This window comes from Podarcis cretensis (assembly GCF_951804945.1).
Source record: "Podarcis cretensis genome assembly, chromosome: 14".
In the NCBI taxonomy this organism is placed as follows: domain Eukaryota; kingdom Metazoa; phylum Chordata; class Lepidosauria; order Squamata; family Lacertidae; genus Podarcis; species Podarcis cretensis.
Genome location: NC_137183.1, coordinates 55,610,363 through 55,634,977, shown reverse-complemented (window position 1 = coordinate 55,634,977; position 24,615 = coordinate 55,610,363). Strand labels below are relative to the sequence as shown.

At 55.9% G+C, this 24,615-nt stretch overlaps 3 protein-coding genes across 4 annotated transcripts; 1 reads left to right on the top strand and 2 right to left on the bottom strand.

Annotated features, from left to right (window-relative positions):
• Nucleotides 1–2: 2 nt before the first annotated feature.
• On the bottom strand, nt 3–3,126 carry MRPL28 (mitochondrial ribosomal protein L28). Its single transcript, XM_079953609.1, has 5 exons — nt 2,801–3,126; nt 2,468–2,620; nt 2,043–2,177; nt 1,160–1,246; nt 3–649 (listed from the first exon to the last, which is right to left on the bottom strand). The coding sequence occupies exons 1-5, from the start codon at nt 3,092–3,094 to the stop codon at nt 554–556; spliced, it is 765 nt and encodes a 254-aa protein (XP_079809735.1). The 5' UTR covers nt 3,095–3,126; the 3' UTR covers nt 3–553.
• A 1,857-nt stretch (nt 3,127–4,983) lies between these two features.
• PGAP6 (post-GPI attachment to proteins 6) lies at nt 4,984–13,276 on the bottom strand. The gene is made up of 13 exons (XM_079953581.1): nt 13,148–13,276; nt 11,191–11,368; nt 10,865–11,072; nt 10,480–10,613; nt 10,100–10,359; nt 9,599–9,924; nt 9,406–9,499; nt 9,160–9,283; nt 8,803–8,936; nt 8,246–8,424; nt 7,742–7,888; nt 7,006–7,122; nt 4,984–6,678 (listed from the first exon to the last, which is right to left on the bottom strand). The coding sequence occupies exons 1-13, from the start codon at nt 13,239–13,241 to the stop codon at nt 6,379–6,381; spliced, it is 2,295 nt and encodes a 764-aa protein (XP_079809707.1). The 5' UTR covers nt 13,242–13,276; the 3' UTR covers nt 4,984–6,378.
• A 484-nt stretch (nt 13,277–13,760) lies between these two features.
• Nucleotides 13,761–22,214, top strand: LOC307202400 (cytoglobin-1-like). 2 transcript variants are annotated; one of them, XM_079952287.1, is made up of 4 exons: nt 13,761–13,894; nt 18,351–18,467; nt 20,423–20,645; nt 21,974–22,214. In XM_079952287.1, the coding sequence occupies exons 1-4, from the start codon at nt 13,854–13,856 to the stop codon at nt 22,115–22,117; spliced, it is 525 nt and encodes a 174-aa protein (XP_079808413.1). In that variant the 5' UTR covers nt 13,761–13,853; the 3' UTR covers nt 22,118–22,214. The 2 variants fall into 2 exon arrangements, with proteins under 2 accessions (XP_079808413.1, XP_079808414.1); XM_079952288.1 differs by lacking the exon at nt 13,761–13,894 and adding an exon at nt 13,969–14,089.
• The last annotated feature ends 2,401 nt before the right edge of the window (nt 22,215–24,615 follow it).

Genomic DNA, 24,615 nt, shown 5'->3' with positions numbered 1-24,615 from the left:
CGTTTCAATAATAATTCACAAGCCATTTATTATTTTCTTTCCTGCTGCGCTTTGGATCTTAATTAAGGTCCAGGATGTGGCTTGTTCCTCAAGAGAGGTCAGCCGACGGCTTTTGTTTTCTGCTGCAAATGTTGCTGTCTGGCCCTGAAGACCTGGGGGTCTCTGAGGACTCCAAGGCGGGATGCCTTCTAGGGTGCTCCAGAGCCTGGTGGCAAAAGGCTCTCATGATGATCAGCCTCAAAGTTGGGGATCACGGACCACATGGTGGCTGCAGGTGTAGAGGCTGAGCAGCAACATGCAGGAGAAGCTGGGAAGCCATGAACTGAAAGCCTCCTCCTTTTCTTTACGGCAAAAGCATCCTGAATGGAACGTGAGGAGGTAGCTCAAGGCAGCTAGTCCCCTCCCAAGTCCAGGGGCAGAGCAGCCTTTACATGACAAGTATCAGACAGCGAGCACATACTTAACCATTCTGGATCCAACTCTCTCAGGGGAAAAGTTCCATCCCTTGTTTAACATAAACCCAAAGAGAAGTTCACAGTGCTTGATTCTCCTGTTAGACCTTCTGCACTTCAGCCGATTCAGAAAGTTTCTGTGCTTCAAACTGCTGCACCAGTTCTTCTGCATAGACTTTGAACAAGGGAACAGGGTCCTGAGAGAAAGATTGGGGGCAGGGAGGAAGACACAGTGAGGAAGAGACCTGATTGCACAAAGGCTAGGTTTGCACATTAAAACAAAGCCATGGTCAATGTTAACCACAGGTTATAACCCAAGAACAAACCCTGATTTACTAACGTGAAGCCTCTGGGCTGGGCTCGGACAATCCAAGTAACACACGCCTTAGTGCTATGTGTGAGCCAATCCAAAGCATCACAGCAGCCCTTGAGAGAAATCAACAGCATTTTGGATACAAGTGATTACAGGAGCCAATCTAGCATCTGCAGAGTCCAGCTAAAATGCCTCCCACTCCTCCATAACTAAGCAAAGGGAGCATATTCCATGTAGTCCCATAGACAGCAAACCTTAGTAATGGAATGTATTGCACCTCGGCATAAAAGCAAAAAGCACAGTTATTTTCCACAGCTTTGAGGGTCATAGGTGGATGTTCCAGAAACAATACTTTACTGGGATTGGGCCACAAACACAAAGGGTGAAAACACACCTTCTTCTCCAGGAGTCGCTGCTTTTCCACAGCTTCTTCCAAACTCAGCCCAACCCATTCTGCCTCTTCCTCTGGGATCACAAACTCCTGCATGCAAAGGTAACACGCGTTAGCTCTCAGCACAGAGACTCACTGGGAGGCAGCAAAGAGAGCAAGATTGAAATCTACCTCGTACCATGTCAGATCACCAGCCCACCATATTGTTCACTGACTGGCAGCTTTTCAGGGGTTCCCAACCCTATCCTGCTGCTAACAGGGCATACAAAGCAAATGTGGGCTCTATCATCCTTGTCACTACAGCCTTTCCCAAGATGCCACTGGATTCTGCATTACCAGGGGTGGAAAGACAGTAACAGCATCCATTATATCTGTAGGCATATCAACAACAGTTATACTGGCCTTTCTATGCCCTCTGACTATGCAACTTCCACCAGTGCCACGTGTCCCTCTAGCCAAGTTCTAGGAAGTGGGAAACATAGAGCACAGCTTTCATAACCAATCTACAGCCCTTAGTGTTGCTACAAGAATGATGACTGGTGTTCACAGCAATTGCAGATTATGATGGATGCTGGCTCAAAAGCAAAAAATTAGCTGCTACAATCACCCAACCAATGTGGGCATCTTGGGGTGGGGAAATAATATTTACTATTATGTATTTAAAGCATTCTACAGACGTTACCCTATTTGTAACCCTTAAAGCAACACTGCAAGATCTGAACTGGGGATTCCTGATTCATAGGTCTCCCTCTTCACCCACTACATTAGCTCCCTGAACCAAACTGAACTGAGAGGGAACTGAAATGGCCCTACAGCATTCCCACAGGAATGCCACCGGACCACTTATGGGCCCCTCCAGGCCCTTGAAGCAAAAGAAAACACCCACCTTGTATTTGTCGTAAATAGCCTCCCTCTTTGCTGGGTCATCTGGATGGAGGGAAGGGTCCCGGCGGGCAAGTCGTAAAAGCATTGTGCGTTTCAGGTCCATGCCCAGTTTAGAACACAGCTCAGCTTTTGGGGTCTGTGAGGTCAGAGAAAGATGCAACGGCTTGTCACCAGTTTCCACCGATATGTGCAGGGCAAAGAGGGGCTTTCAATGGCAAGCGGACTACAGTCCTTATGACTTCTGTCAAATGGTTCAGGGAAGGACCTGCGTTACTCAAAGGAGAGCTCTGGGACGTGGCCCACAAAGGCTGCTTCACACCACACCGTTCAAGGCCATCATGAAGTATTCATCTGATAGCTGTGATATTGGCTTTCCCACGCTTGCAGACAGAACAACAGCCTGTCAAGCTATCACCACAAACCTACCTTTAAGATGTAATAATCAAAGCCGTAGACAGCGTCAATCTGGTCCATCGTCCGCATGGTGACTGTAATCGTCAGCTTCTTATCCAGGATCTCACTGTAGAGATCTCGATAGAAGAGCTGCGGCTTCCAGATTTTCTTCACCCTGGCGGCAAGCTGAGGACACAAGGAAGAGCAGATGCAGCCAAGATCCTGGCTGCTGGGAGGGGAAAGCTCCGACCAAACGGGAGGCCACCTCGCGGGTCCTGGAGCCAGGCGCCGCCGCCTCCTCCTCCACCTTCCCCCGAGCCGGGACCCGCCCGCCCGCCCGCCCGCCCGCTCGGCCCGGCCGCGCACCTTGTCTCCCCGGGCGTAGCGCCAGCCGCGCACCAGGCCCTCTCCGCCCCACAGGCCCTGCTGGCTCTCGGGAGGGAAGTAGACGGGCACGGGCACGTCCTGCACGCGCTCCCGCTCGCCGCTCCGGCGGTTCCGCACGTGCTGGGCGCCGCGGGGCCTCCAGTGGACGGCGAGGGGCGGCGCCGCGGCCTCCTCCTGCAGCGCGCGGAGGTAGTGGGCCGGCAGGCGCGCGTAGATGCCCTGCTGCAGCTTCAGCGCGCCCCACAGCCGCGGGGGGATCTTGTGCAGAGGCATCCCGCTGCCCCCGCCGACGCCGCCGCCGAGGCCTCCGTCCGCCAAAGCCAGGGCAAAGGTCAAGAGGCGGCCTCGCGCAGGCGCAGGGCACCGCCGACCCGGAAGCAAAGCGCGGCCGCCCGACGGGGCGGGAAGAAGGCCGTCCTTCCTGCTTGCTTCTCATTGGAGCAGAGCGCCGCTGAGGGCGTGGCCTAAGGGGAGCGAGAGCGCCGCCCCTACGCCGTTACCATGGCAGCGGGCCGGCGAGGATTCGAGGGGCTTGGCTCGACTAGGCCGCGCGCGGGAGTCGGCGGCCTCCGGGGCTCCTCGTCGCGGGGGCTCGAGGCGGGGGCGGGAGCTGCGCTTCTCTCCCCCTCGTCCTCGCACAACAACCCCGCGAGGCGGGCCGAGAGGGACGAGCGGGAAATGGGGTCACAAACCCTCTTATCATTATGGTGTGTCAATCTGTGGTTATTATTCAATTTATGTGCTGCGTCAGGAAAATTGGGCATCGCATGGCATCTCCCAAGCCCACATTCCCAGCATGTGCCCACCCACTCCTGTCTCGGTCACGTCCGCAGAACAGAAGACAGCAGGATCCCCAAGGATGCGCTCTGCCGGGAGCTGGCTTCAGGCACCAGGCCAACGCTGCCTTACAAAGATGTCTGCAAATGGGACATGAAGGCTGGCACCATGTGGGAATTCCTTGCAGGCAACCACAGTAAAAAGGGTGAAGGACCCCTGGGCGGTTAAGTCCAGTCAAAGGCGACTATGGGGTTGCAGCGCTCATCTCAGTTTTCAGGCCGAGGGAGCCAGCGTTTGTCTACGGACAGCTTTCCGGGTCATGTGGCCACCATGATCAAACCACATCTGGTGCAGTGGAGGACCGTGATGAGTGTCAGAGCACACAGAAATGCCGTTTAGCTTCCCGCCTCAGTGGTACCTATTTATCTACTTGCACTGGTGTGCTTTCAAACTGCTAGGTTGGCAGAAGCTGGGACAGAAGAACGGGAGCTCACCCCCAGATTCAAACCACCGACCTTCTGATTGGGAGCCCAAGCGGCTCAGTGGTTTAGACCACAGCACCACCCGCTCCCTACTACAACCACAGTGCCTGGAGACAGTCAGGTTGTGCATCCATAGCAGTGACCAGAGGAGGAATAACCACTGGGAGGAGCACAGAGAGAAGAAACACTGTGGTGCAGCACAACCTTCATCTGCCCCTGCTGCAGTAAAACATGTCTCTCCTGTATCAGTCTCTACAGCCACAGCAGGCACTGCAACCTTCCAAGAGTTTGCCTTCGCCCCCAAGGGCGCATTCCTCCATTGTCCCTAGAGACAGATGGATCCAACCAACCATACACTGCCCTTAATCAAAAGACCACAGGACAGGTTACAGCATAAAACACAAAATGCATGATATAATAATGGGGAAAGGGAAAGGGGAAAGACAATTCCCCCCCCCCACACACACACTTTAGAAAGCCATAAATTGTCAAATGTCTGGCTGAAGAAGATTTTCACCTGGTGCCTAAATATGTGTAATAAAAGGTGCCATGCGAGGCTCCCCAAGGAGAGCATCCTAAAGCAGGCAGGCCCTGCAGAAAAGGCCCCGTTATCACGTTGCCACCCTCCGGACCTCCTGTGAAGTGAGGGGCACACACAGAAGGGAAGCAAGAAGCCCCCTCATCTCCAAGCAAATTTTGTGTGGCTGGCCAGTGATTACCCCACCCAGCAGAAGGCAGCTTTTCCAAGGTCCAAGGCAGAGGTAAGAGTTCCAAAATGGAGGCTGCCCAGTCTGCTGTGGGGCAGGGTGGGGGTGCCTCCTGCTTCTGCTCAAAGGGTTGTCAGACACCCCCCCCCTGCACTTCTAATTAGATTGCTAGAAATAAGCACCAAAGGCAAAGGAGCACAGTGTGCATAACTTTTAATTTAAATGACAGCTTAAATCAATTTAAACAGCTTCAAAAAGGCAAAGTATAACATAAAGTTAACAAGGTACTAACAGAACTTTCTGAACTGCAGTTGCTGAAGTTCTTCCTGAGGTAATCAACGAAATAACCATTTACCCATTTAAGATTAGTGTCCCTTCCATGCCCTGCAGTGACTGAGGGGAAGAAAAAAAAATAAACACCCCAAATTAAGGACCTTAAAACAGGAGTGTGTGTTATTGCGCTAAAAGAACTCTCTGGAGTCCCTGGCTCTTCTGCCTGTGTCTGCATTTGCAAAAGGGTTTGTCATGGTCTTATCCTGGCCCAGCAGTGCCAGCTGCGAGAGCCAGAAGACAGGTGAGCAAAGAGTGCTGGGCTCTTGCCTGGCCACGAGGACTAAGAGCTCTGGGACTGCAAAGAGCTCAGTCATTTGGCTGAGGGCTTTTACATTCATTGTGGCTCCCCCAAAACAGGGGGAATAGCCCCAAAGTGGCGGAGAGAAAGATGCAAGCACAGGATCTCCTTGCTTGCACCCAAGTCCAAAGCCCACCAGCAGATGAAGAATCTTGAACAACCTGGCTGGTGGATGCACACCGCTGAACGGCAACAGTGCCACGAGGTTTTCATTCAGCAGTATCACGTGACCAAGTCAGTTTCAGGCCTGGCAAAGAGTGGCAGAGCTCTCTTGGCACCCACAGGCAGAGGAACAGAACTGGGCTGCTCCAGCTCAGCTTTTTAGTTCAGGACACAGAAAGTTGGCACCTCCCTGAGCAAGACATGGTTTCTCCAACCATGACCAGCAAGGACGCCTCTCCTCTCCGCCCAGCCCAGGTGTGTTTCCTGCACTCTTATCATTCACACGCCCCTCCCGGGTTTGAGCAGCCCTGTTTCTTCTTCCCACATTAACAGGAGTGAGGGTGCCAATAGCTGCACACCAGCCTCCTGTCTTGTGATCGCCCACCACGCTACAAGCCCCACAAGGAACACTTGACTCTAATTGTCACTCCACTCCCACTCCCAGGATTGCAGAACTGCCTGGTTCCCAGTTCCCAGCCACGCAGATTCAATAAAAGCAGGCTGTGGCGATGCACCGGAAGGCTACAGAAAGCCCTGCTGTTTCCACTGGAGGAGAGACCTGCTTCATGAGTGGGGTACCGCTCAGGCTCGGGTGAAGACTAGTGAGCCGTCTGTCTTGTGGACCCTCACAGCTCCCTGTTCTTCACCCGGCCAGCATGATGGTCTCTCCTGCAGGATGGATGTCCTTCTCCCTGCACGCCCAAGTGGCCCCGGAAAGCGGCTGGCAAGCCGACCCAGAAGCGTAGAGGGAGGCACTTGGGGCCAGAGCCTCACAAGAGTCCACCCCCTCTCAGTCTGTCACGTCACCGCGTAGAGCTCCTCGCGGTCATTCTTGCAAATCTGGTAGCGGCAGAGCAGCTTGCGGGACCAGTCCCACGGATTCTGGAGCTTGTCGTCCCCAGGTGGGAGGAGGAAGGCCACGCTGGAGGCCACCAGGATGTGCCAGATGCTGTGTGTGTAGAAGTAGTTCTCTTTGGTCTGAATGAAGGCATACACCATAATGGCCACCACAGCCAGGGTGATCCCAGGGCAGAGGAAGAAAGCCCAGCGCTTCCAGGAGGGCGGGTAGCAGTCGCGCCGGGTCACGCCACGGTGAACCTGCAGGAGGAAGGCGGGGGTTACAGGCCATCCCAGGTGGGGCAGAGGGCAGCCACAGAGGGTTTCTAGATGTGGGCTCTGCCCAGCCACAGAGACCAGATGCACCCACCCACCCCAAGGCTCTGGGAGAAGTCAGCTGGGTCTTTCTTCAGCTGGCTGCGCTCCAAAAGCGCATGATGGGTGAGGAAGTTAAGGGCAGGGGAAACCCACACCTTAAAGGTAAAATACCTGCTGCAGGTTCTGCCCAGCCCACTACTAAGAGCTGCAACCTGAGCCAGGAGATGCTCAAGTCTTGATCCGTAAGGGGTGAGAGCAGGAGCCACCTACCCAAGCTGCAATCATGATGAGGAGGGCAACGAGGCAGGGCCCCATCATGTTCCAAACCCCTCGGCGGTCCAGCTGCAGTGACATGGCGATGAACAGGGTCCCCAGCACACAGAGGACCTGCAAGGGAAGAGAGGAGAAGTCAGAGCTGCTCTTGGAACCTCCTTGCGAGTCTGTGGCTGGTGGGTGAGGAAGGCAGCCCGGGCCACTCCAGCTCACCTGCTGGCATCACTTCAAGATGCCAAGGGCAAAGACAGGAGCTCTCAGCCACAAAACCCTGCTGGGATAGTTCGTTTCTGAACTCTGCATTCTGCCTTTTGGCCAAATGGGGCCTCAAGTCCCCATGCAGCCCCTGCCGCCTTTGGGACATTTGGCCATACTGCTGGCATCTTTACCTTTTCTAACGCCCAGTGACACCTTTGCTTTTCAGTGAGAAACTGCCGCGGAGGCCCAGGAAGACTGGAAGCCTGCCTGTCCACTTCTCTGGCCCAACTCTGGCTCTCAGTCCACCTGGCAACACCAGGATGGGAAACCCGCAAGATACACAGGGCAAATGCACAGCGTTCATTTTCTTGCATCCGTTTTGTTTATTATTCAGAGCCTCCTGCCCCAAGGGAAGTTGTGCTGGTGAATTCAAGGTGTGAGCTCAGGACGGCCTGCCCTGGCTTTAGAGGGGCTCGCTGCAAACAACAGCCCCCTCCCATGCAGTACCCCGCTTGCTGACTTGCCCCCAACGTACATATTTCAAGGTCTTCTCCAGTCGAGCCATGCACAGGACGGTCACCCAGATGGAGACCACAGAGCCAAAGAAGTCGCAGAACTGCAGCGTGTCGTAATCCATGATGCACATCACTGCAATGCCGGGCTGGTCACAGGCATGGTAGAACTGCAGCCGCAGAGGGGAGAGAAGGTGCCAGTCAGAAGGCGCCACTCCCACTGTGCAGCTCTTTGCCACCTGAGCCCAAAGTCCGGAGGCGCCAGGGCCCCACTGAGCACACAACCACAAGAGCAGCCTGAGGATGCCACAGGGCAGTGCAAGGGGCACTGAACCAGGATCAAGGAGCCCTCTGCTTTTCCCCAGCCGCCCCACTACCAGAAAGAGGCAGGCAGAGAAAGTGGAGGGTTGGGCTGGCTTGCTTGCCCTGCTCCCCAGAGAAGGGCCTGCTTGGGCCTTGCCCCACCCCAACGGGTGGCTGGGATCCCGCTCAGCACCCATCCCGCTGAGGGGGAAGCCTGGACCTACGGTGGAGAAGAACATGTTGAAGGTGTAAACGGAGGCTTCCACCAGGTGGTAGTGGTAAAGTGCAACAGCAATCGCCGGCAGGAAGAAGAGGTTGCTGAGCGTCAGCAGGAGCGTGGCCAGGATCTGCGTGCCGACGGGCTGGGCCTTGGTGTCTTCCGTGCAGCTCCAGCCACTCCAGCCTGCCAGGGGAGGAAGGGGAGGCAGGGTTACCTGTCGGGAGCATCGCATCAAAAGAACAAAGCCCATCGCGCCAATGCAGCATCTGCCAGGTGGGAAGTGGAGTGCCCATCCTTAAGGCTGCCACCTTGCGCAGCATCCCCCCAGAGCCCCCAGGATGGGCCCCCTCCAGCTAGGCTCACTCTAAGGGGATGACTGGTGTGCAGGATACCACACTGTGGCCTTTTCACTCTGGGCTTGGGGCATGTGAGGCATAAGGAGAACAGGTGCTGCTTATGGCTAGCCCAGCCCAGGGAAGGAAGCCAAAGGGGAGGAAAGGAGGGTAGAGGAGGGACAGGCCCTGGTGGCCTCGGCCCCAGGCATTCCAGAGAAGCTCTTACCCGCTTTGCAGCTGCACCCAGCATAAGGGTAACTGCGGCCCAGGAGGCTGCACTGCCCATACGTCCCGCAGTTATCGAAGCAGGGGCTGAGCAGGGTCACAACGGACACCTGGGCTTTGGCTTTGTCACATTCCCTGCAGAGAGAGAGAGAGACATGTGCCACCAAGGACGCTGAGCCCTCCTGGCACCAACACGCAAAGGCAGAGAGGCCCAAGGCAAGGTGGGGACCAGGTGGCAGAAACCCCTGCCTGAGAGGTGCTCAGGAACCCTGGCCCCAGAGGCCTTGCTGCCACCGCTCCTGCAGCAAAGGCCCAGCCCTGGCCGTAAGGCTGGCAGCACCAGAGTGACAGGACTCACCCCACGCCCTCCGGGCAGAGGAGCTGCAGGGACAGGAACCAGTTGGCCGTTTCTGGGTACGGGATGATGAGTGTAGCGTCTGGAGAAGAGGTGGACACGTTCAGCGGATAGCCTTGGGAGAAAGCTGTGGGGCAGGGCAGAGAGACAGGCCTTCCGTTAGTGCCCACACTCCGTCAGCAACCACCGCCCAGCCTGCCAGTTTCAGTGCCCTCCCAGGGTTCGGGTGCGACAAGCAGAGAACCATACCTGTGTGGCAGCCCCTCGTGGCGTTCACAGAGAGCACGGGGGAGCTGGCACTCAAGCAGGCCCACACCGAGGCATTCCCAAGGCTCCAGTCGGTCTGCAAGGACAAAGCAGGAAAGAGACTCAGTTGGCGCCTCTCCCCCAGCAGTCCGGCTTCAGTGCCCCAAGAGGGGCAGTGCCAGGTCAACCCTCTTACCTGGTTAAGGGCCAGATTCAGCACCAGGGTCCCCCCGCTGTCCATGCCTGAGTTCAGGTTGAAGAGGAGCAAAGCCGGGGGCTCGGCCTGCACAGGCACACCAACGTCTCCAAGGACACGAAAATGCAGAGACACCACATCCAGGTCTTCGCGGATGACAGGCTGGTTGCGCAGGCAGCGGCTGCTTTGGCCAAGGGGGTTGTGCGCTGCCCCGGCTCCCGTGAGCAGGGTGGTGTTGGGGCTTCCTCCCGGCAAAGGTGCCTCCTGGCTCCGGTTCAGGCTGTGATAGAAGCTGAGGAAGGAGCTGGCCCTGTCAGGCTTGCACACTGCAAAGGACACGGTGCAAGGTCAGCGAGGGCCTCAGGAGGAGAAGGCTGCAGGGCAGGGCAACCCACCCCCTGACCCACAGCTAGGGCATCCGCACCAGAAACTCAGGCACTGGCAAGCTGACACAGCTTGGCACCCCGCCCTTGCCCCTCCCCTCTCGCAGCTGGCACACACCTGTGAAGGAGGCCTTCAGCTGAAAGGAGACGCTGGTCCCAGGGCCACTGAGGCTTTCCACTGTGATGGGCAGCCACTTCTCCCACGGCGGTGAAGCAAGGACGCCACTGCAGTCCCCGGAGCAGTTGAGCACCTTCTGAGAGCGCAAAGGCAGCGTGGCAGAGCCCAGTGTGACACGGAGGGCGCAGGGGCTTGAAGTGTTCACCTTGCAGCCGCCCAGCTCAAAGTGCAGTGCAGCACTGTAGCCGGGGACAAAGATCCTGCAGGGGGGAAGAGAGGGAGGAGCAGCTGACTGCAGCTGGCCAGGACATGGCAGGCCTTGGTGCCCAGGGAGATGGGGGGCACTCACCGGGCCCACCCTCTCGCCTGCTTTAACTCACTTGGCATGAAGGGGCCTGGCGGGCTGGGCAATGGTCTGCTGTGCAGGAGTGTCAGGCTCAAGAATCAGCGAGTCGATGACGCGCAGCACAAACATGTCCGGCTGGAAGCTGTAGGTGCATGGCGTTGAGATGCCCTGCAGGGAGAGAGGAGGGACGCATCACTGCCAGCCTCCTGGACCACCGTGGCTGGCAGGAGGAAGCCGCATTTGGTACAAGAGGACATTCGGGGGCCTCCGCCTGCAGCCCTGGGCACAGCAGAAGATCCTCCAGAAACTGCCAGGTCGGGCGCAGCCAAGTCCCAATGCAGCAGCTGCAGGATCCTCCCCTGTCCGTCCGTCCGTCCGTCCCACCACAGACTCCAGCCAAGGAGACGGCCTGCTCTCACCTTCACCTCAATCTTCCCTGCGGCCTTGGGCAGGTGGGCCACCATGAACCAGTCGCCTGCGGCAGGTCCTGTGACGTTGACGAAGGTGGCGTTCTGCACCAGAGTGGCCAGAGTCGTGGTCAGATTGTAGGCGAGGCGGACGCTTGTGTTGGCCGGGAACTGCGTGCCCAGGGGGTTGATGACAGGAGGGGCACCATGGCGGAAGTGGCTGGAAGGCAGCAGGAGACACAGGGGTCAGCGGGGCAGAAGGAGGGGAGGCGGCCACCCTCTTTCCAGGAGGAAGCCGGCAGGCTGAGCTCCCAGGGAGAAGGGGGGTAGGTACGCACACAGTGACGTTTGTGCTGCCGCAGTCGGGACCCCTTCCCTGGGACGCCTGAAGGAGCCAGCGCAGCTGGACAGTATCCTCTGGCACGCGGAAGCGGAAGAGCCGGGCGTTGGCATACCAGCTGTAGAAGGAGAGCTTCTGGGCGCCCTGGACGAAATACTCCGCCACAAAGGACCGGTCTGCGGGGGGAGTAGGGGGCGGGGGGAGTAGGGGGCAGGCCGTCAGGAAATGTGCAGGCGAAAGAATTCAGTTCCAGCCGGCCTTGGACAGGTGGTGCTTCTCACCACAGGGGATCAGCAGCCAGCCCCCCCCCCCAAGGCTGTGCCAAGTGCAGCAGCATGAAGGGGCGGGCAGTGCCCCCCCCAATGCCTCTGGCTTCCCAAAAGGAGCTCCCAGGATCCTCTTTGGCCTCCAGGCAATAGAAGCTGGGCTGCTGCCTGCCCCTTCCCACTGAAGACCAGGAAGGTGTTGCCCAGCCTTGCCCTGCAGCAAGGTCAAGGGGAGGTCAGGAGAGGAGGAGGTCATGGGGAGGCAGCTCTGCCAAGAGTGAGCTGTGGACTTTGGCACAGAGCCTGCCACAAGGACTGGCATTTCCTGAAAGGGCTGAGCCGGGATTGGCCTGCGGGGACCAGAGTGCCAGGCACCTGCCTGTTTGCTGAGCGCACAGCGCAGTGACTCACAAAGGTGCGATGGGCAGGGATGGGGAACGGGGCAGGATAATAATAATAATAATAATAATAATTTATTATTTGTACCCCGCCCATCTGGCTGGGTTACCCCAACCACTCTGGGCGGCTTCCACAGAGACCACCAAAAATACACTAAAATGTCACACATTAAAAACTTCCCTGAACAGGGCTGGCTTAAGATGTCTTCTGAATGTCAGGTAGTTGTTTATCGCTTTGACATCTGATGGGAGGATGTGCCATGCCAACCCCCTGCACCCCACGCTCAGCACAGAGGCAGCCAGGAGCTCAGCCCCTCACACAACAAGATCAAGTCTAAGGTGGGCAAGAAGTGGAGGTTCAGCTGACCGACCCTAAAAGGAAAGGAATCCGCGGGGGGGGGGGTCTGGTTCTCCCAGGGGCGCGGAGGGGGCGCCCCAAGGCAGAGGAAGCAGTGGGCGCTGAGTCAAGGCGCACACGCGAGAGAATGCGGACAAGCCGGCTGGCCGCTGGGAGGGAGCCTGCCTGACCGGTCCAGCCACCCGACGCTCCTCCGGCGAGGAGAGAGACCCCCTCCGCCGCTTTTCCACGCGCACAAGCGATGCTGCACCAGCGTCCCGCCCCGCCGCCCGCGCCATGCGCTGGAGAGGCAAAGGCTGCCCGGCGGGTAACTGGGAAGCGGGCCTTGCGCCATCGGCCTCCCCGGGCGAAGCAAGGACTCCGTGGCCCGGGCGCCGCCCCAGCCTGGCAGCGGCGCTTTTCCATCGCGAACCGGGCGAACCTTCCGTTTCCCCAAGTGGGAGGCGAAAACACGGCGGCCCCCCAGGCAAAGCGAGGAACGGGGGCACCTCCAACAGGGGCTGGACGCCAGGGGGCCCTTTTGCCAAATGACTGCTGGGGGCCCCACAAGCGCCTTCTCTCTGGCTCCGGGGCTAAAAGGGACCGGGGTTCAAGGCAAACGCTGGAAGACCTCTCCCCGAGGTCACTCAAGGCCACCTGCGCCCGGGCTGAACGGGACCCCCTCCGTCGCGCCTCCTTGCGCCCCTCTTCGGGCTCAAACTCGAGCGCGCATCCAAAGCTGGGGGGGGGGGCGGCCCCTGTAGAAAGCGGGAACCCCTCTCTCTCTTCCGTGCTGTCGGGTCGGGAAGAGGGAAGCGGTCCACCCCCCCCCCCCAATCCGCCGGGCAGGAGGCGTCGGAGCCGCGGTCCTCTAGGCGTGCGCAGAGTGCCACTCCGCCCGGCTCCTCCGCAGTGCGGCTCCGGGAAGTGGCTCTGCCTCCGTCCGTTACTTACCATCGGGACCTCCGCCTCCGCCGTTGCTGCTCCGCGCCTGGTCGGCGGGGGCCAGGAGCACCAGCAGCGCCAGCACCAGCCGGCCGGGCGCCATGCCAGCCGCGGCGGCGGCCCCCGGGGCCCGGGAGAGCCTCAGCCCGGAGCGCCTGCCTCCGCGCCCTCCCGCGTCGCCATCGCCGGCCGAGGCCCCGGGCTGGCCCTGGCCGGGCGCTGACGTCACGGGGACACCCGAGGGGGGGGAGGGAGGGAGGCGGGGGCGGGCGCGCGCCCCGCCCTCCTCCCGGACACGGGCACGCGCCGCCGGCCGCCGCCGCCGGGCCTGGCACCGGGGACGGGGAGCTCCGCGGCGGAGCGCAGAAGCCGCCGCCCTCGGCGCCGCTTCCCTCCTGGCTCCTGCCGGGAACGAGGGATGCGCCCCGGGCCCCCAGCCGAGGGGCCCATCCCCGGGGCCTCGCCTCTTGCGCGCGGCTCCGGCCTCGACCTGGCCCTTGGGGGGGCAGCCCCCCGCCACAGCGGGGCCTAAGGGGCCTCCCCCGGCTCGCCCCCGACCCGAGCCCCCCCGGGGAGCTTGGCACCCCCCACCCTCCATGGCGAGCGGCAGCGTCTTTCCGGGGCGCGCCTCGCGAGCCGCCCCCCAACCGCCCCCCGCGGCCGTTGCCGGTCGAAAGTTCGGTGGTGGGCGAGCGAGGCCGGGCCCGGCAGAGGCATGGCTTCCCCCGGGCGCTCCGGATCCAGGGCGCCCCCCGAGTGAGTGGGGTGGGGGCGGGGCCAGGCCCGGGAAGGGAGGGAGCCGAACAGGTGGACTGCGCCCGAGCAGGGAGGCTCCACTGAGACGCCTGCCTGGAGCTGCGGAGAGCGCTTCTCCGTGGATCTGACTCATCGCCTTTTAAGCCAAGGGAGCCCGTGCAGATAAATCTCACCAATGGCACATTGTGTAAAGAAGTAATGATGATGATGATGTATTTATACCCCGCCCATGTAGCTGGGTTTCCCCAACCACTCTGGGCAGCTTCCAGCAAAAGATTAAAAATACATTAAAACACCAGTTACAGATAGGTAGCCGTGTTGGTCTGCCATAGTCAAAACAAAAAAAAATTCCTTCCAGTAGCACCTTAAAGACCAACTAAGTTAGTTCTTGGTATGAGCTTTCGTGTGCATGCACACTTCTTCAGATACGATTTCGTGTGCATGCACACTTCTTCAGGTATCTGAAGAAGTGTGCATGCACACGAAAGCTCATACCAAGAACTAACTTAGTTGGTCTTTAAGGTGCTACTGGAAGGAATTTTTTTTTATTAAAACACCAGTCATTAAAAACTTCCCTAAACAGGGAAGAACTTCCCTAAAGAAGAACTTGCCTCTCTTCTGAATTTGCTGCTAATCAGTTTTATTGAGTCGCCCCAAGTTCTTATTTATTACAGAAGAGAGGGGGGGGAACATGTCCATGTCACTCGCCTTCTAAAGAGACTCTATAGTTGCCAACCGGGTGCCATTTTCTACCCAAACAATACATAACAATAACAGAAGTACAGCAATGGAATGGAAATGGAAAATCATCGGTAACATAATTGTAATCTATGAAAGCACCATTATCAAACCAGCAACTAAAAAAATAAGCTAAACATCATAAATGCAGCATAGGTCATGTGATTAACAGATCACCAAGTAGACATTTATAATCTATGAAGCAATATTAACAAAATAAGCTAAACCCTACGAATGTACTATTTTTTAAATCCATGGCATCTCCCACCCACCCTGTGACTCATAACCTTTTGTGCTATTCATTAAAATCCACATGGGTAACAAGCGTCATACAAGAGGACCCTGATCTAACAGAAATACCTGCAGCAGATATACTTTATTAGTAAGTCAAGCCCATGACGAGTGATGTTCAAGGCAGCTGCCAACAATAGCACAACCGCAGCAAGCTACTTTTCCCTCTCAAGCCGTTGGGCCCGGTCTCACTCAGATAGTTTGCCCCCCCCCCTCACTGAACAACCCTTTACCTGAAGGTTTTTTTCTCTCAAAATTCCAACCCAGATTATCCTGTGGGGGACCGTTGTGAAGGGAAACCTGGTAAGTTGGAGTCTCAGGCGGGTTTTCTTTAAATAAACAATAAAGATTTATTTTAGGCAAGATTGTATATAACACAAGTGCAAAAAACTTAGGTTACTTCAGGAATACAATGCTATTTTACTTTAACTCGTCCTCAGTTGTTTTTGGTTGCATTATAAGTTGGTTCCTTTATAAGAGGCATGGCCAAACTCGGCCCTCCAGATGTTTTGGGACCACAACTCCCATCCTCCCTAGCTAACAGGACCAGTGGTCAGGGATGATGGGGATTGTAGTCCCAAAACATCTGGAGGGCCAAGTCTGGCCATGCCTGCTTTATAAGGTGATACTGCCTTTCAGTTACCCACCCCCTTTAACAATCCAGCTCCCGAAGTACTTTAAGTAATAGACCCAAGGGCTCTCTCCTTTCACTGGGTTTGAGAGTTCCTTCTTTTCCTCAGAAGAATCTCTCCCCTCCGGACTGGATTGAGTCCCAAGGAGGCTGTTCCTTTCCAGCTCCTCCTTCTCCTGGCTCAACCTCTGCCTCCCAGTAAAATCCTGGTCTATTCCTCCTACAGGACACCACACTCTGTCCTTCACAATACGCTCAGAGCGGAAGTTCTTTTTTTCTTTTTCTTTCTCCCTTTCCCTCTTTTTACCTCCACCTGTCTCCTCACCTGTCTCCCAACCTCTCCACCCTCAATTCCAACCACACCTCCCTGTCTCTCTTCAGATCCTCTCCTTTTAAACTCTCCCTCCTGGAACCACAGCCAGTCAGAGGCGGCTGTTTGTGAACCATTTGCTGGCAAGGAAAGACAGAAAAAAGAAACGCTTGTTGAACCAACCTGTCCAGCAAAACCAAATTTTTCGTCACACCCACTCCCCACCCCTGGCCTCTGTGACTGTAGCAGTGGTTCCTGTTGAGCTGTCTCAGCCTGATGGCAATCAAATTGTTCCCTTTCCTTTTGAGGAACTTGCTCCTCCAGCAACTGATCATCCCCAGTGCCCTGTCCTGTGCTTTTTCCAGCTCTTGAAATATTTTTTAGGTAACCATAACCATATGCACTACTACATCCTGGAAAGTGGAATAAAAAGAACTTGGTCTTGGCCGTGCCATAGATGAGTACAATACAGCTCATAACACAATTTTAAGTTTTCACAAAGCCCTCTTAAGTGCCATGAATCTGGAAGCACAAATATAAAGCCATCATAGTCCAGCCTCCGGTTCTCACAGTGGCCGACCAGATGCCTCAAAAGGGAAGTCCGGCAGCAGGACCCAAGTGCAAAACTGCTCTTGCCAACAATGAATTCAGAGACAAATGAGCTCCAGTTGTGGAAGTAGAACATAATCAATGGCCACTAGCTGCAATGGCGATCTTCCATTAATTTCCCCATCCCTCTTTTAAAGCTGTCCAAGCTGCTGGCCATTAATACATCTTGTGGGAGCAAATTCTACAGAGCAACCGTGCAGATTGTGTGTGTGTGTGAGTTCTTTTTAAAAGTCCCCACTTTTTAACTAATTTCTATTGAATTATTTCAACATATAAAGACATCATACAGATAGATCATTAAATATCTCAGCCCAACCCTGAAGCTGGGGTTTAGACAGCACATGCAGAATAACAACCAAATAGCATAGTGAGTTCTTATCAAAAAACTTCTGTTTGTATAGCAGGCAAAAAAACTGTTTAAGGTAACCAAAAAATTTTGTAATGTGAAGGGAGTTTATATTTAGCCAGGTGCATAATAAAGCTGAGCCAATCAGCTGCACGAGAATCTTTGTGCCTCGAGCCTTGTGGCAATTTTATTTTATTGCTTTATACGCCCACAAGTTCAGTTTGCCATACTTAGTTGAACCAATTTGTCAGAGAAACCTCCGTGAAGTTCTTCCCGTATCTTGTTCTTAATAGCCTGGCTGCTCGAAAAAGATTTACTAAAGGGTTAAGCTGTAAGTTAATATTCCCTCCTGTAAAAAGATTGCGGAGAGCCAGCTCCAGACATTTAGAGGCATTTGTCTGGTAGTTGCTTTTACAGTGGTACCTCGGGTTAAGTACTTAATTCGTTCCGGAGGTCTGTTCTTAACCTGAAACTGTTCTTAACCTGAAGCACCACTTTAGCTAATGGGGCCTCCTGCTGCCGCCGCACCACTAGAGCACAATTTCTGTTCTCACCCTGAAGCAAAGTTCTTAACCCAAGGTACTATTTCTGGGTTAGCGGAGTCTGTAACCTGAAGCATCTGTAACCCGAGGTCCCACTGTATTTGGACAAATGCTTCCTCCCAGAACTGAGCCACTTTCCTGCACATCCACTGCTTGGTTTGGTTAGAACCTGAGCTACTCCAGCAGTTTGGCCATAGAATTAGAATTGAAAGGTACAGCTCTTACTGTCATGTCTTCCTGATGTTGAGTCCTTCCTTGTAACTCGAAGCCACGGGTTCAAGTTCTGCCCTCCAGAGCAGGAGAAAACAAGTTTGCTTCCTTTTCCATTTGACAGGCCTTCAGATACTTGAAGATGTCTCTAATATCTCCTCTCGGTCTCCTCCAGGCGAGTAGGAGGAGCGAGTAAGGGCTAGCTGTATTGGTGTGCAAGGCCATTTTCTTGTTGAGGCCAAGGCTGATTTAAAAGGAAATTCCCTCCTGCACATTGAGGTCCACACCTCTTTGTTGATAGTCACCTGCCAATCAGCTTCCCACATCTGCCTTAAGCCATCTGCTGTACCCATATCCACTAGGATTAGCATACTTTAGAGTCGAGACTCCCGACCCTGTTCTGCCTTTGTAGACAATCCCAACAATAATGCAAAAGGAGTAGGGGCTCTCAGTGACTGTGCCTTGATGTAGGTTTCGCGTATCAATAATATTTCTACTGCTCTGCACAAACTCTGGATGAACGTAGGATGGAAAAAGCGGGAGAATCTTAGGCACACGATCCCGCTGCCCTCCTTGCCATAAAGGTCCTCCGTCAGCACCACCGAGGCCCACCTGGAATTGCAGAAGGATCCAGGGCCTCTCTCTCCCCAGGGTCCCAGGGGCTGCTGCTGGCTGGCCTCCAAGCCCAGGCTGTCAGGCAGAAAGGTCCGTTTTGGTCTGTGGGTGAATCCAAGGTCCTGAGGCCCAGCTCACCTGCCTCCTCCTTGTCCCCTCCCTAGGCTGCCCATTCCGGAGCCCATGGTGCCTCTGACAGAGCTACAGCAGCTGCACATTCAAACTTGCTGGCTAAAGGCTTTTGACGACGCAGAAGCGAATGGCAGGCTCATTATCATCAGGTCTGGTGCTGCGGTCTGTTGGCCTGGGACAATTTCTCCCAGCCTGGCCTTTCTCTTTTTCATATGTATATAGATATATCCTTTATTAAATTTGCTTATTAGTACCGTTATTTCCATTCATTACTCAAAAAACATTAACATACATCAGGCATCCCCAAACTCAGCCCTCCAGATGTTTTGGGACTACAGTTTCCATCATCCCTGACCACTGGTACTGTTAGCTAGGGATGATTGGAGTTGTAGTCCCAAAACAGCTGGAGGGCCAAGTTTGGGGGTGCCTGACATACATAAAGAAAAATAATAATACTTCAACGTCAAGTAACACTTCTACATTCATACTTCAAAAATTACTTCCCTCCACCTCCCGGCGGGCCCTTAATTCTTTCTTTTTAACTCATTGCTCTTACATGACGTACATTATCTGTCTGTTATCTAATTTGCAAAAGTTAACCAAGGCATGTTAAGGATTTTGTTTGGGAACAATGGTTTTTTTCTAAATATACTCTGAAACACTCCCATTCAGTTTTGAACTTTTGGTTTGTTTGGTTGCCGATTGCCTCTGTCATCTTTTCTAGTTCTGAGTGTTCACATAATTTGATTTGCCGTTCTTCCTTCATTGGAATTTTATCTCCCTTCCAGTTTTTGGCATTCAACATTCTTGCTGCTGTCGTTGCGTGTAAGAAAACCCTCCTCTTGTCAACTGGAATATCAGTTGTCAGAATGCCCGGAGGAAAGGCTTCCGGTTTTTTCGCTAATGTTTGTTTAAAGATTTTTTTTTTAGTTCTTCATATACAATATCCCAAAAGTTCTTAGTTTTTTCAGAGCCCCACCACATTGTTCCCTCCCCCTGTTTGCACCTCCAGCATACATATATTTGAATTTGTTCTGTAGACCAGCCAGGCCTTTGTCATACCTCTTTCACAGTCCATGCAGAAGGCAATAGGACTCAACCTGCTTCACTCCCTCACCAATTTAGGAGACCTGAGCACCTCCTGGAGCCAGATCAGAATGGCTTTTAGAAAGCGTTAGGAGATGGAGGGCACCATCCTCTCCTCCTCTTCCTCCTCTTCCTCTCGCTGAGGGTCCTTTGGGTCTTACTTGGGTGTACATCAAAGACAAAAAGAGGCAGAAGGCAGGGGAAGTCACGGGGGGGGGGGGCGTGCCATTGTCTCCCAGGAGCAGAGAAAGTGACAGGAGGCAGTTTCTCCACCTCTGTTCAGGGAGGAGCCCCCACTAGCAGCTGTGGGGAGGGCTAAGAGGCCTCTTTGATGCTGGGCTCCTCTTCAGAAACCTAGAATGTGCCAGCTGGCTGGGGAAGGGTGGTTTCCAGGTGAGCAGCTCTTGGAGAGAAGCAGGAGACCATTGTTGGGGGAGCCAGGTGAGGGCTGGGGGTCCCGCGGGGACAGAATTTCTGCTGTAGAAGATATGCTTCAGCTCCCCAGGCCTCTTCTGCTTTCTGGAGGTCCCAGATGGGTGTGTGGTTGAAAGTCATCAACAAATTTCTTTCTGGAATTAAGTGGCGGAGGAACAGGGGCAAGGCGAGCAAGATCAGACTTCTGTGAATGCTATTTTGTCAAGGTTTGGAAGCAGAGATTTCTGTCGTCGAGGGGCCTCTTGACTAGTGAAATAAACAGGCCACTGAGCATCACTGCCACCCACCAGACAGAGTTGAATGAGTGCACCATCTGTGCAAACCAAATCCACAGGGGATCAAGTGGGGCGGTCAGGGAGGGAGCAGCCGGCAGCAGACCCTTCCGAGAACAGAGCTCCTGAGCGAAGTAAACTCTGCAGACCGGGAGGCCAGGCTGTCCTCCTCAGCCAGCCCAGAGAAGGGGGGGAGTTAAGAAGGGGGTCCAGTGCTGCTCCCCACACAGCCTTTTGCAGCAATACTCAAAAGGGTCAGTACACAATCCGAGCTCTGCACTCAAAGCGAACCTTTGCTGTTCCGCATGCAGGTTCTTCACAGACTACCCTGACAGCAAGCAGTACTTCAAGAACATCCCGACGGAAGGCGACCTGCTGAGGGACCCTGAGGTGGGCTCCCACGGCCGGAAGGTCATGGTCGCTCTCAACCAGCTGGTTGAAAACCTGGACAACCGGAAGCAGGGCTGCCGGCTGCTGGAGCGCCTGGTGGATAACCACAAGAACATCCACCAAGTGCCGTCAGGGATGTTCCAGGTATGGGGGGGGGGCGAGCAAGCGGGGAGGACACAGGAGCCGCTGGGCTGGCAGCTTGCCCTCAGAGCAACTGGGATCCTTCCAACGGGGGGGGGGATAGGGGGTGTGGGAATGTTGAGGAAAGTAGGAGAGGATACATTGATTAAACATTATCCCTCCTCGCTCACACTAGTGAGCAAGCACATTCCCTTGTGCATTGCCAAGTTGATGGATTCGTTAGAATCATTTAAGTTATGCAATCCAGTCTGGATTGTTGCTGGTAAGTTTCCCCTTTTATTTCGCGCTTAAAATAATAATAATAATAATAACACAAAAGTCTTGTTTAAAAGTAAGGGTAAAGTTTACTTACATTCACTTCACCGTAGAATTCTGAAGGCAGGCTCTATCTTTCGGTTACAGTTACATTTGTAGAGAAAAGAAGTCTGAGCTGGGCCTCAGACTTTCCACCTTGTGGCTTCTGTCCTCTGTAAGGATGAGCCATGTGCTGCTGGCTAAGAGCCAGCAGAGAGCCAAAGAGGAAGATGCCTGCATGGCTAGCCCTTTTGTAGGGTCTGCTAAGGTCACGCCCATCTACCTGGTAGCACAGAGTGAGGAGGCTCCAGAGCAGGTATGACAGGAAGTCCTCCCTGTCTGGAGCCACATTCCCCTGTGTGCCCACCATTCTGGGCAACAGGAAATGTTGCCCTTGACTGCATCATTGATGAGACATCCCACAAGGGGGAACCTGGGTCTGATCCTGGCATCCCCAGCAGGCCACCTCCTGTCACTCTCCTGGCGTTGCCTTGAGGTCAGGAGGCCACATCAGTGGGGCTCACTGCAGAGCCTGTCTGGCTCAGGGTTACTCTGAAGCCAAGCCAAGCAGCTCTCACTGAAGGCACCAGGGGGCTCCAGACAGGCCTCCAGACTCCCTGGCACAGCAGCCACCCCAGCTGACTGGAGCTGCCAGCCAGCTTCCCCTGCAAGGAGGCCCCACGAAGCGTGCAAGCATCCCTTTGCCACCGTGTCCTTCCCTGGCCACACCTGCCGGCACAGGTGGCATCAGGTGTGGGGCAGCTGGGCACGGCATGGGGGGAAATGGCTCAGGGACCAGACAGGGAGCCCAGCCGGGCTTCCTCAGCACCGCCCTTTGCCACAAGAGCAGCCACAGGCTTCTTCCGCTGCCCTTTCCCCCCTTCAGGCTTAATGCCTCTCCTGCAGGCTGAGCCAGGCAGGGAATCCATGGGGAGCTCAAGCAGGGGCTTCTGGAAAGGGAGCCTAGTGGTAAGAGCCTTGGGGGTCACTGAGAATGCATCCCAAGCTGCCCCCTGAATGATGCCCTCCTTGCCCAGCTTCTGTTTCAGACCATTCTCTGCGTCTTCCAAGAACTCCTGGCAGATGAGTTCACCAACGACATGAAGCTCTCTTGGGAAAAGTTCTTTGATGCTGTCTTTGCAGAAGTAGAAGCCGCCTACAGTCGCCCCCTTCCGCCCTAAGAAAGGAGGGGCATCCCCCAGTTACCCTGCTCTCTTCCCCCCTCCCCTTCTTACATTTGTATTGATGGAATAAAGAGGGCAGCATTTACTTTCTGGACCTCTGTCCGGGGTGCCTGGTCAATTCTGTGGTGCCACGAGTTCCTTGCAGGATTGGGGCCACTTCTCCGCAGGTGCAGAAGCGTGCCTAGGGCCATAGCAAGGGGTCAAGCAAGGGAGCAGGGATTTAGCTCAGGGGCTGAGCACCTGCCTTGCGTGCAGAAGGAATCGCCAGGCGCTGCTGTCAGAGAGACCCCCTGCCTGACAACCTGGAGATTCGTTGGTCCGTCAAGGCAGTAATGAGCCAGTCTGGCCTGTCCTTTGAGACTCCTTGGGCCAAGGCAAAAGTCAGCAGAAGCTGGCAGGATGGGAAGAGTCCAGGAAGATGCCTTGCAGAAGCAGGCGAGAGAAGGCAGGATGGTGGGGGACGACTGGCTGGTGGCATCCCAGGGCAGCTTTGGCATGAAAGGGGGAGGCGGCCCAGGCCTGAGCTCCGCCGTGGGCGCTTGGGTGGCTGCCCACATGCCTGCCAGTCAGCAGCCACAGCTCTGCAACAGAGAAGCTGCTTGGCATGCAGAAGTTCCCAGCTTCATTCCCCACGTAGGCCTGACTGAACACCAGGCAGCTTCCCAGCTGCGGTCTTTCCCTTGGACTGGTCTGGGGCAGGAGAGCAGGCAAGTGCTATTCCTTCCTGCTCCCCATTGTCCTTCTGCAGCTCAGAGCAGCCTTCTCTGAAGCATCTCCGGAGCCCCACAACTCACATAGGCGAATGGCCACATGATACCCTAAACACTGCCCTGCCCTGGAGTTCTGTTGGCTCAGGCAGCAGTAGCCCCCCCCTGCACCCCATGCAGCCACCACCTGCCCTCCACGCTGGCAGGAAGCCTCTAGGGAGCCCCCACAGCCCTCCTTTGCCCAAAGGCTTTGGCCCAGCAGTCCGGGGGAGGAGACAGGATGCTTAGGCAGCAGTAAAGGGGCCTTTCCACTTCATTGCGGTATTTTTAGGTAAGGGGGCCAAAAGCCCGGCTGGCCTGAGGACTCTGCAGCCCCTCCGTGGGGCACATGAGCTAATGGGGGGCACCACACCAAGGCCTCACTTCCCAAAGGGCTGCCCTTCCTGCCATTCCCACCCAGGAGCAGCAGGGGGCGCCTGCGCGCAGGAAATCCAGCAGATGCCCCGAGGCCCCACATGGGGTTAACCCCTTGGGGCCCAGAGCCAACTCGGTTCTGCCGCAAAGGTGCGTAAAGTTTGCCTTCCTGACTAGCCAGCCCGGGAGCCGCCTCCTGGCCGAGCGGGACGTGGGGCGCTGAGGAAGGAGCTTGCCGGGGCAGCCCCTGTGATAACAGGATGCGGAGCTAAATGGGCATTTGGCCTGATCCAGCGGGCTCCGCTTAGCTTCTTAGAGCATTATCTCAGAGAGCAGCAGCGCGGAAGGGGAGGGGAGCGGGCAGCTGCCCCCTCTCTCTGCCGGGGCTGTGGGTATTTCTTAGAGGGTCTCTAGTTCCCCAGAGACAGGTAGACAAGTCTGCGTCCAAAGCAACGAGCAGAGGAGGAATAACCTCCGCCGGGAGCCCAGAGAGAAGAATTGCCTTGGTGCGTCTGCAGCAGCACAGCCGGACATATTCAGGTGCACCGGCCCCCAACTGCAGCAAAACACGACCCGCCTCTCCCATATCGGCCTCTGCAGCCACTGCAGGCGCTGCAACCTTCCAACGGTTTGACTTGACCCCCGAAAGTGCACTCTCCGTTGTCTCCCAAGACGCAGGGATGCAAACTCTGGTTCCCCTCTTGCAACCCGGACGGCTTTTGCCGTGCTTTTGGGCGGCGGCGCCATTGCAAAGGGCCTCCTGCCGTTGGGATAGATCTGCCCCATGCGCCCTTCCCCACTGCTCTGGTGGGTCCTCTGATCTCAGGAACTGGCGGTGGTTCCAGAGCCCGAGTCGCCCCCTCCCAGGCAGGGCTCCTGCTTGGGGGCCTCTTCCCGTGCCCTCTCAGTGCGGGTGTGGAGGGGATCCCTAGCACTCCCCCCCCGGCCTTGGCTGTGGGGAGGGGGCTGCCTCTGCCCTTGAGCGCAGGATCCTAGGAAGCTGCCTTCTATTGCATCCAACCCGGGCCCTATTGCCTACACGGGCTGGCAGCTGTGGCTCGCGGGGCTTTCGGGCTGGACGGAGCCGGGCGGGGCCCTTCTGCGAGCACAACCCCGAGACCGGCCCTTCCGAATAGGTCGTCTGCTTCATCCCAGTCAGTCCAGCCAGGGGCGCAAAGGCCTGGGGAGCCCCACCCCACAAGTCCCCCGAAGGGACCTGGAAGGAAGACCCCCAAGGAGACGGAGCCCTTCTGGGGCTGACTCTGCGCCCCCGTCGGGCAAAGGCCACGCGTGCCTGCGCTCTTTCAGGGCCCCCACCTAGCAGGCGACTCGGTCCAAGTGCCCCGGGTTCAAGGAGCGCCAAGTTAGGGACTA

Bases quoted from the DNA above. Each gene is read 5' to 3' on its own strand.
- MRPL28 (XM_079953609.1), bottom strand. From the start codon at position 3,094: ATGCCTCTGCACAAGATCCCCCCGCGGCTGTGGGGCGCGCTGAAGCTG. The intron at 2,178-2,467 runs GTAGGTTTGTGG...CTGACCTCACAG, and splicing joins TTGATTATTACATCTTAAAG to ACCCCAAAAGCTGAGCTGTG. The intron at 1,247-2,042 runs GTGGGTGTTTTC...CTTTGCATGCAG, and splicing joins CTATTTACGACAAATACAAG to GAGTTTGTGATCCCAGAGGA.
- PGAP6 (XM_079953581.1), bottom strand. From the start codon at position 13,241: ATGGCGCCCGGCCGGCTGGTGCTGGCGCTGCTGGTGCTCCTGGCCCCC. The intron at 8,425-8,802 runs GTAAGAGCTTCT...CTCCCCTGGCAG, and splicing joins TGGGTGCAGCTGCAAAGCGG to GCTGGAGTGGCTGGAGCTGC. The intron at 6,679-7,005 runs GTAGGTGGCTCC...TTCCTCCTGCAG, and splicing joins TCATCATGATTGCAGCTTGG to GTTCACCGTGGCGTGACCCG.
- LOC307202400 (XM_079952287.1), top strand. From the start codon at position 13,854: ATGGCTTCCCCCGGGCGCTCCGGATCCAGGGCGCCCCCCGA. The intron at 18,468-20,422 runs GTCTGGTGCTGC...TTCCGCATGCAG, and splicing joins GGCAGGCTCATTATCATCAG to GTTCTTCACAGACTACCCTG. The intron at 20,646-21,973 runs GTATGGGGGGGG...CTCCTTGCCCAG, and splicing joins TGCCGTCAGGGATGTTCCAG to CTTCTGTTTCAGACCATTCT.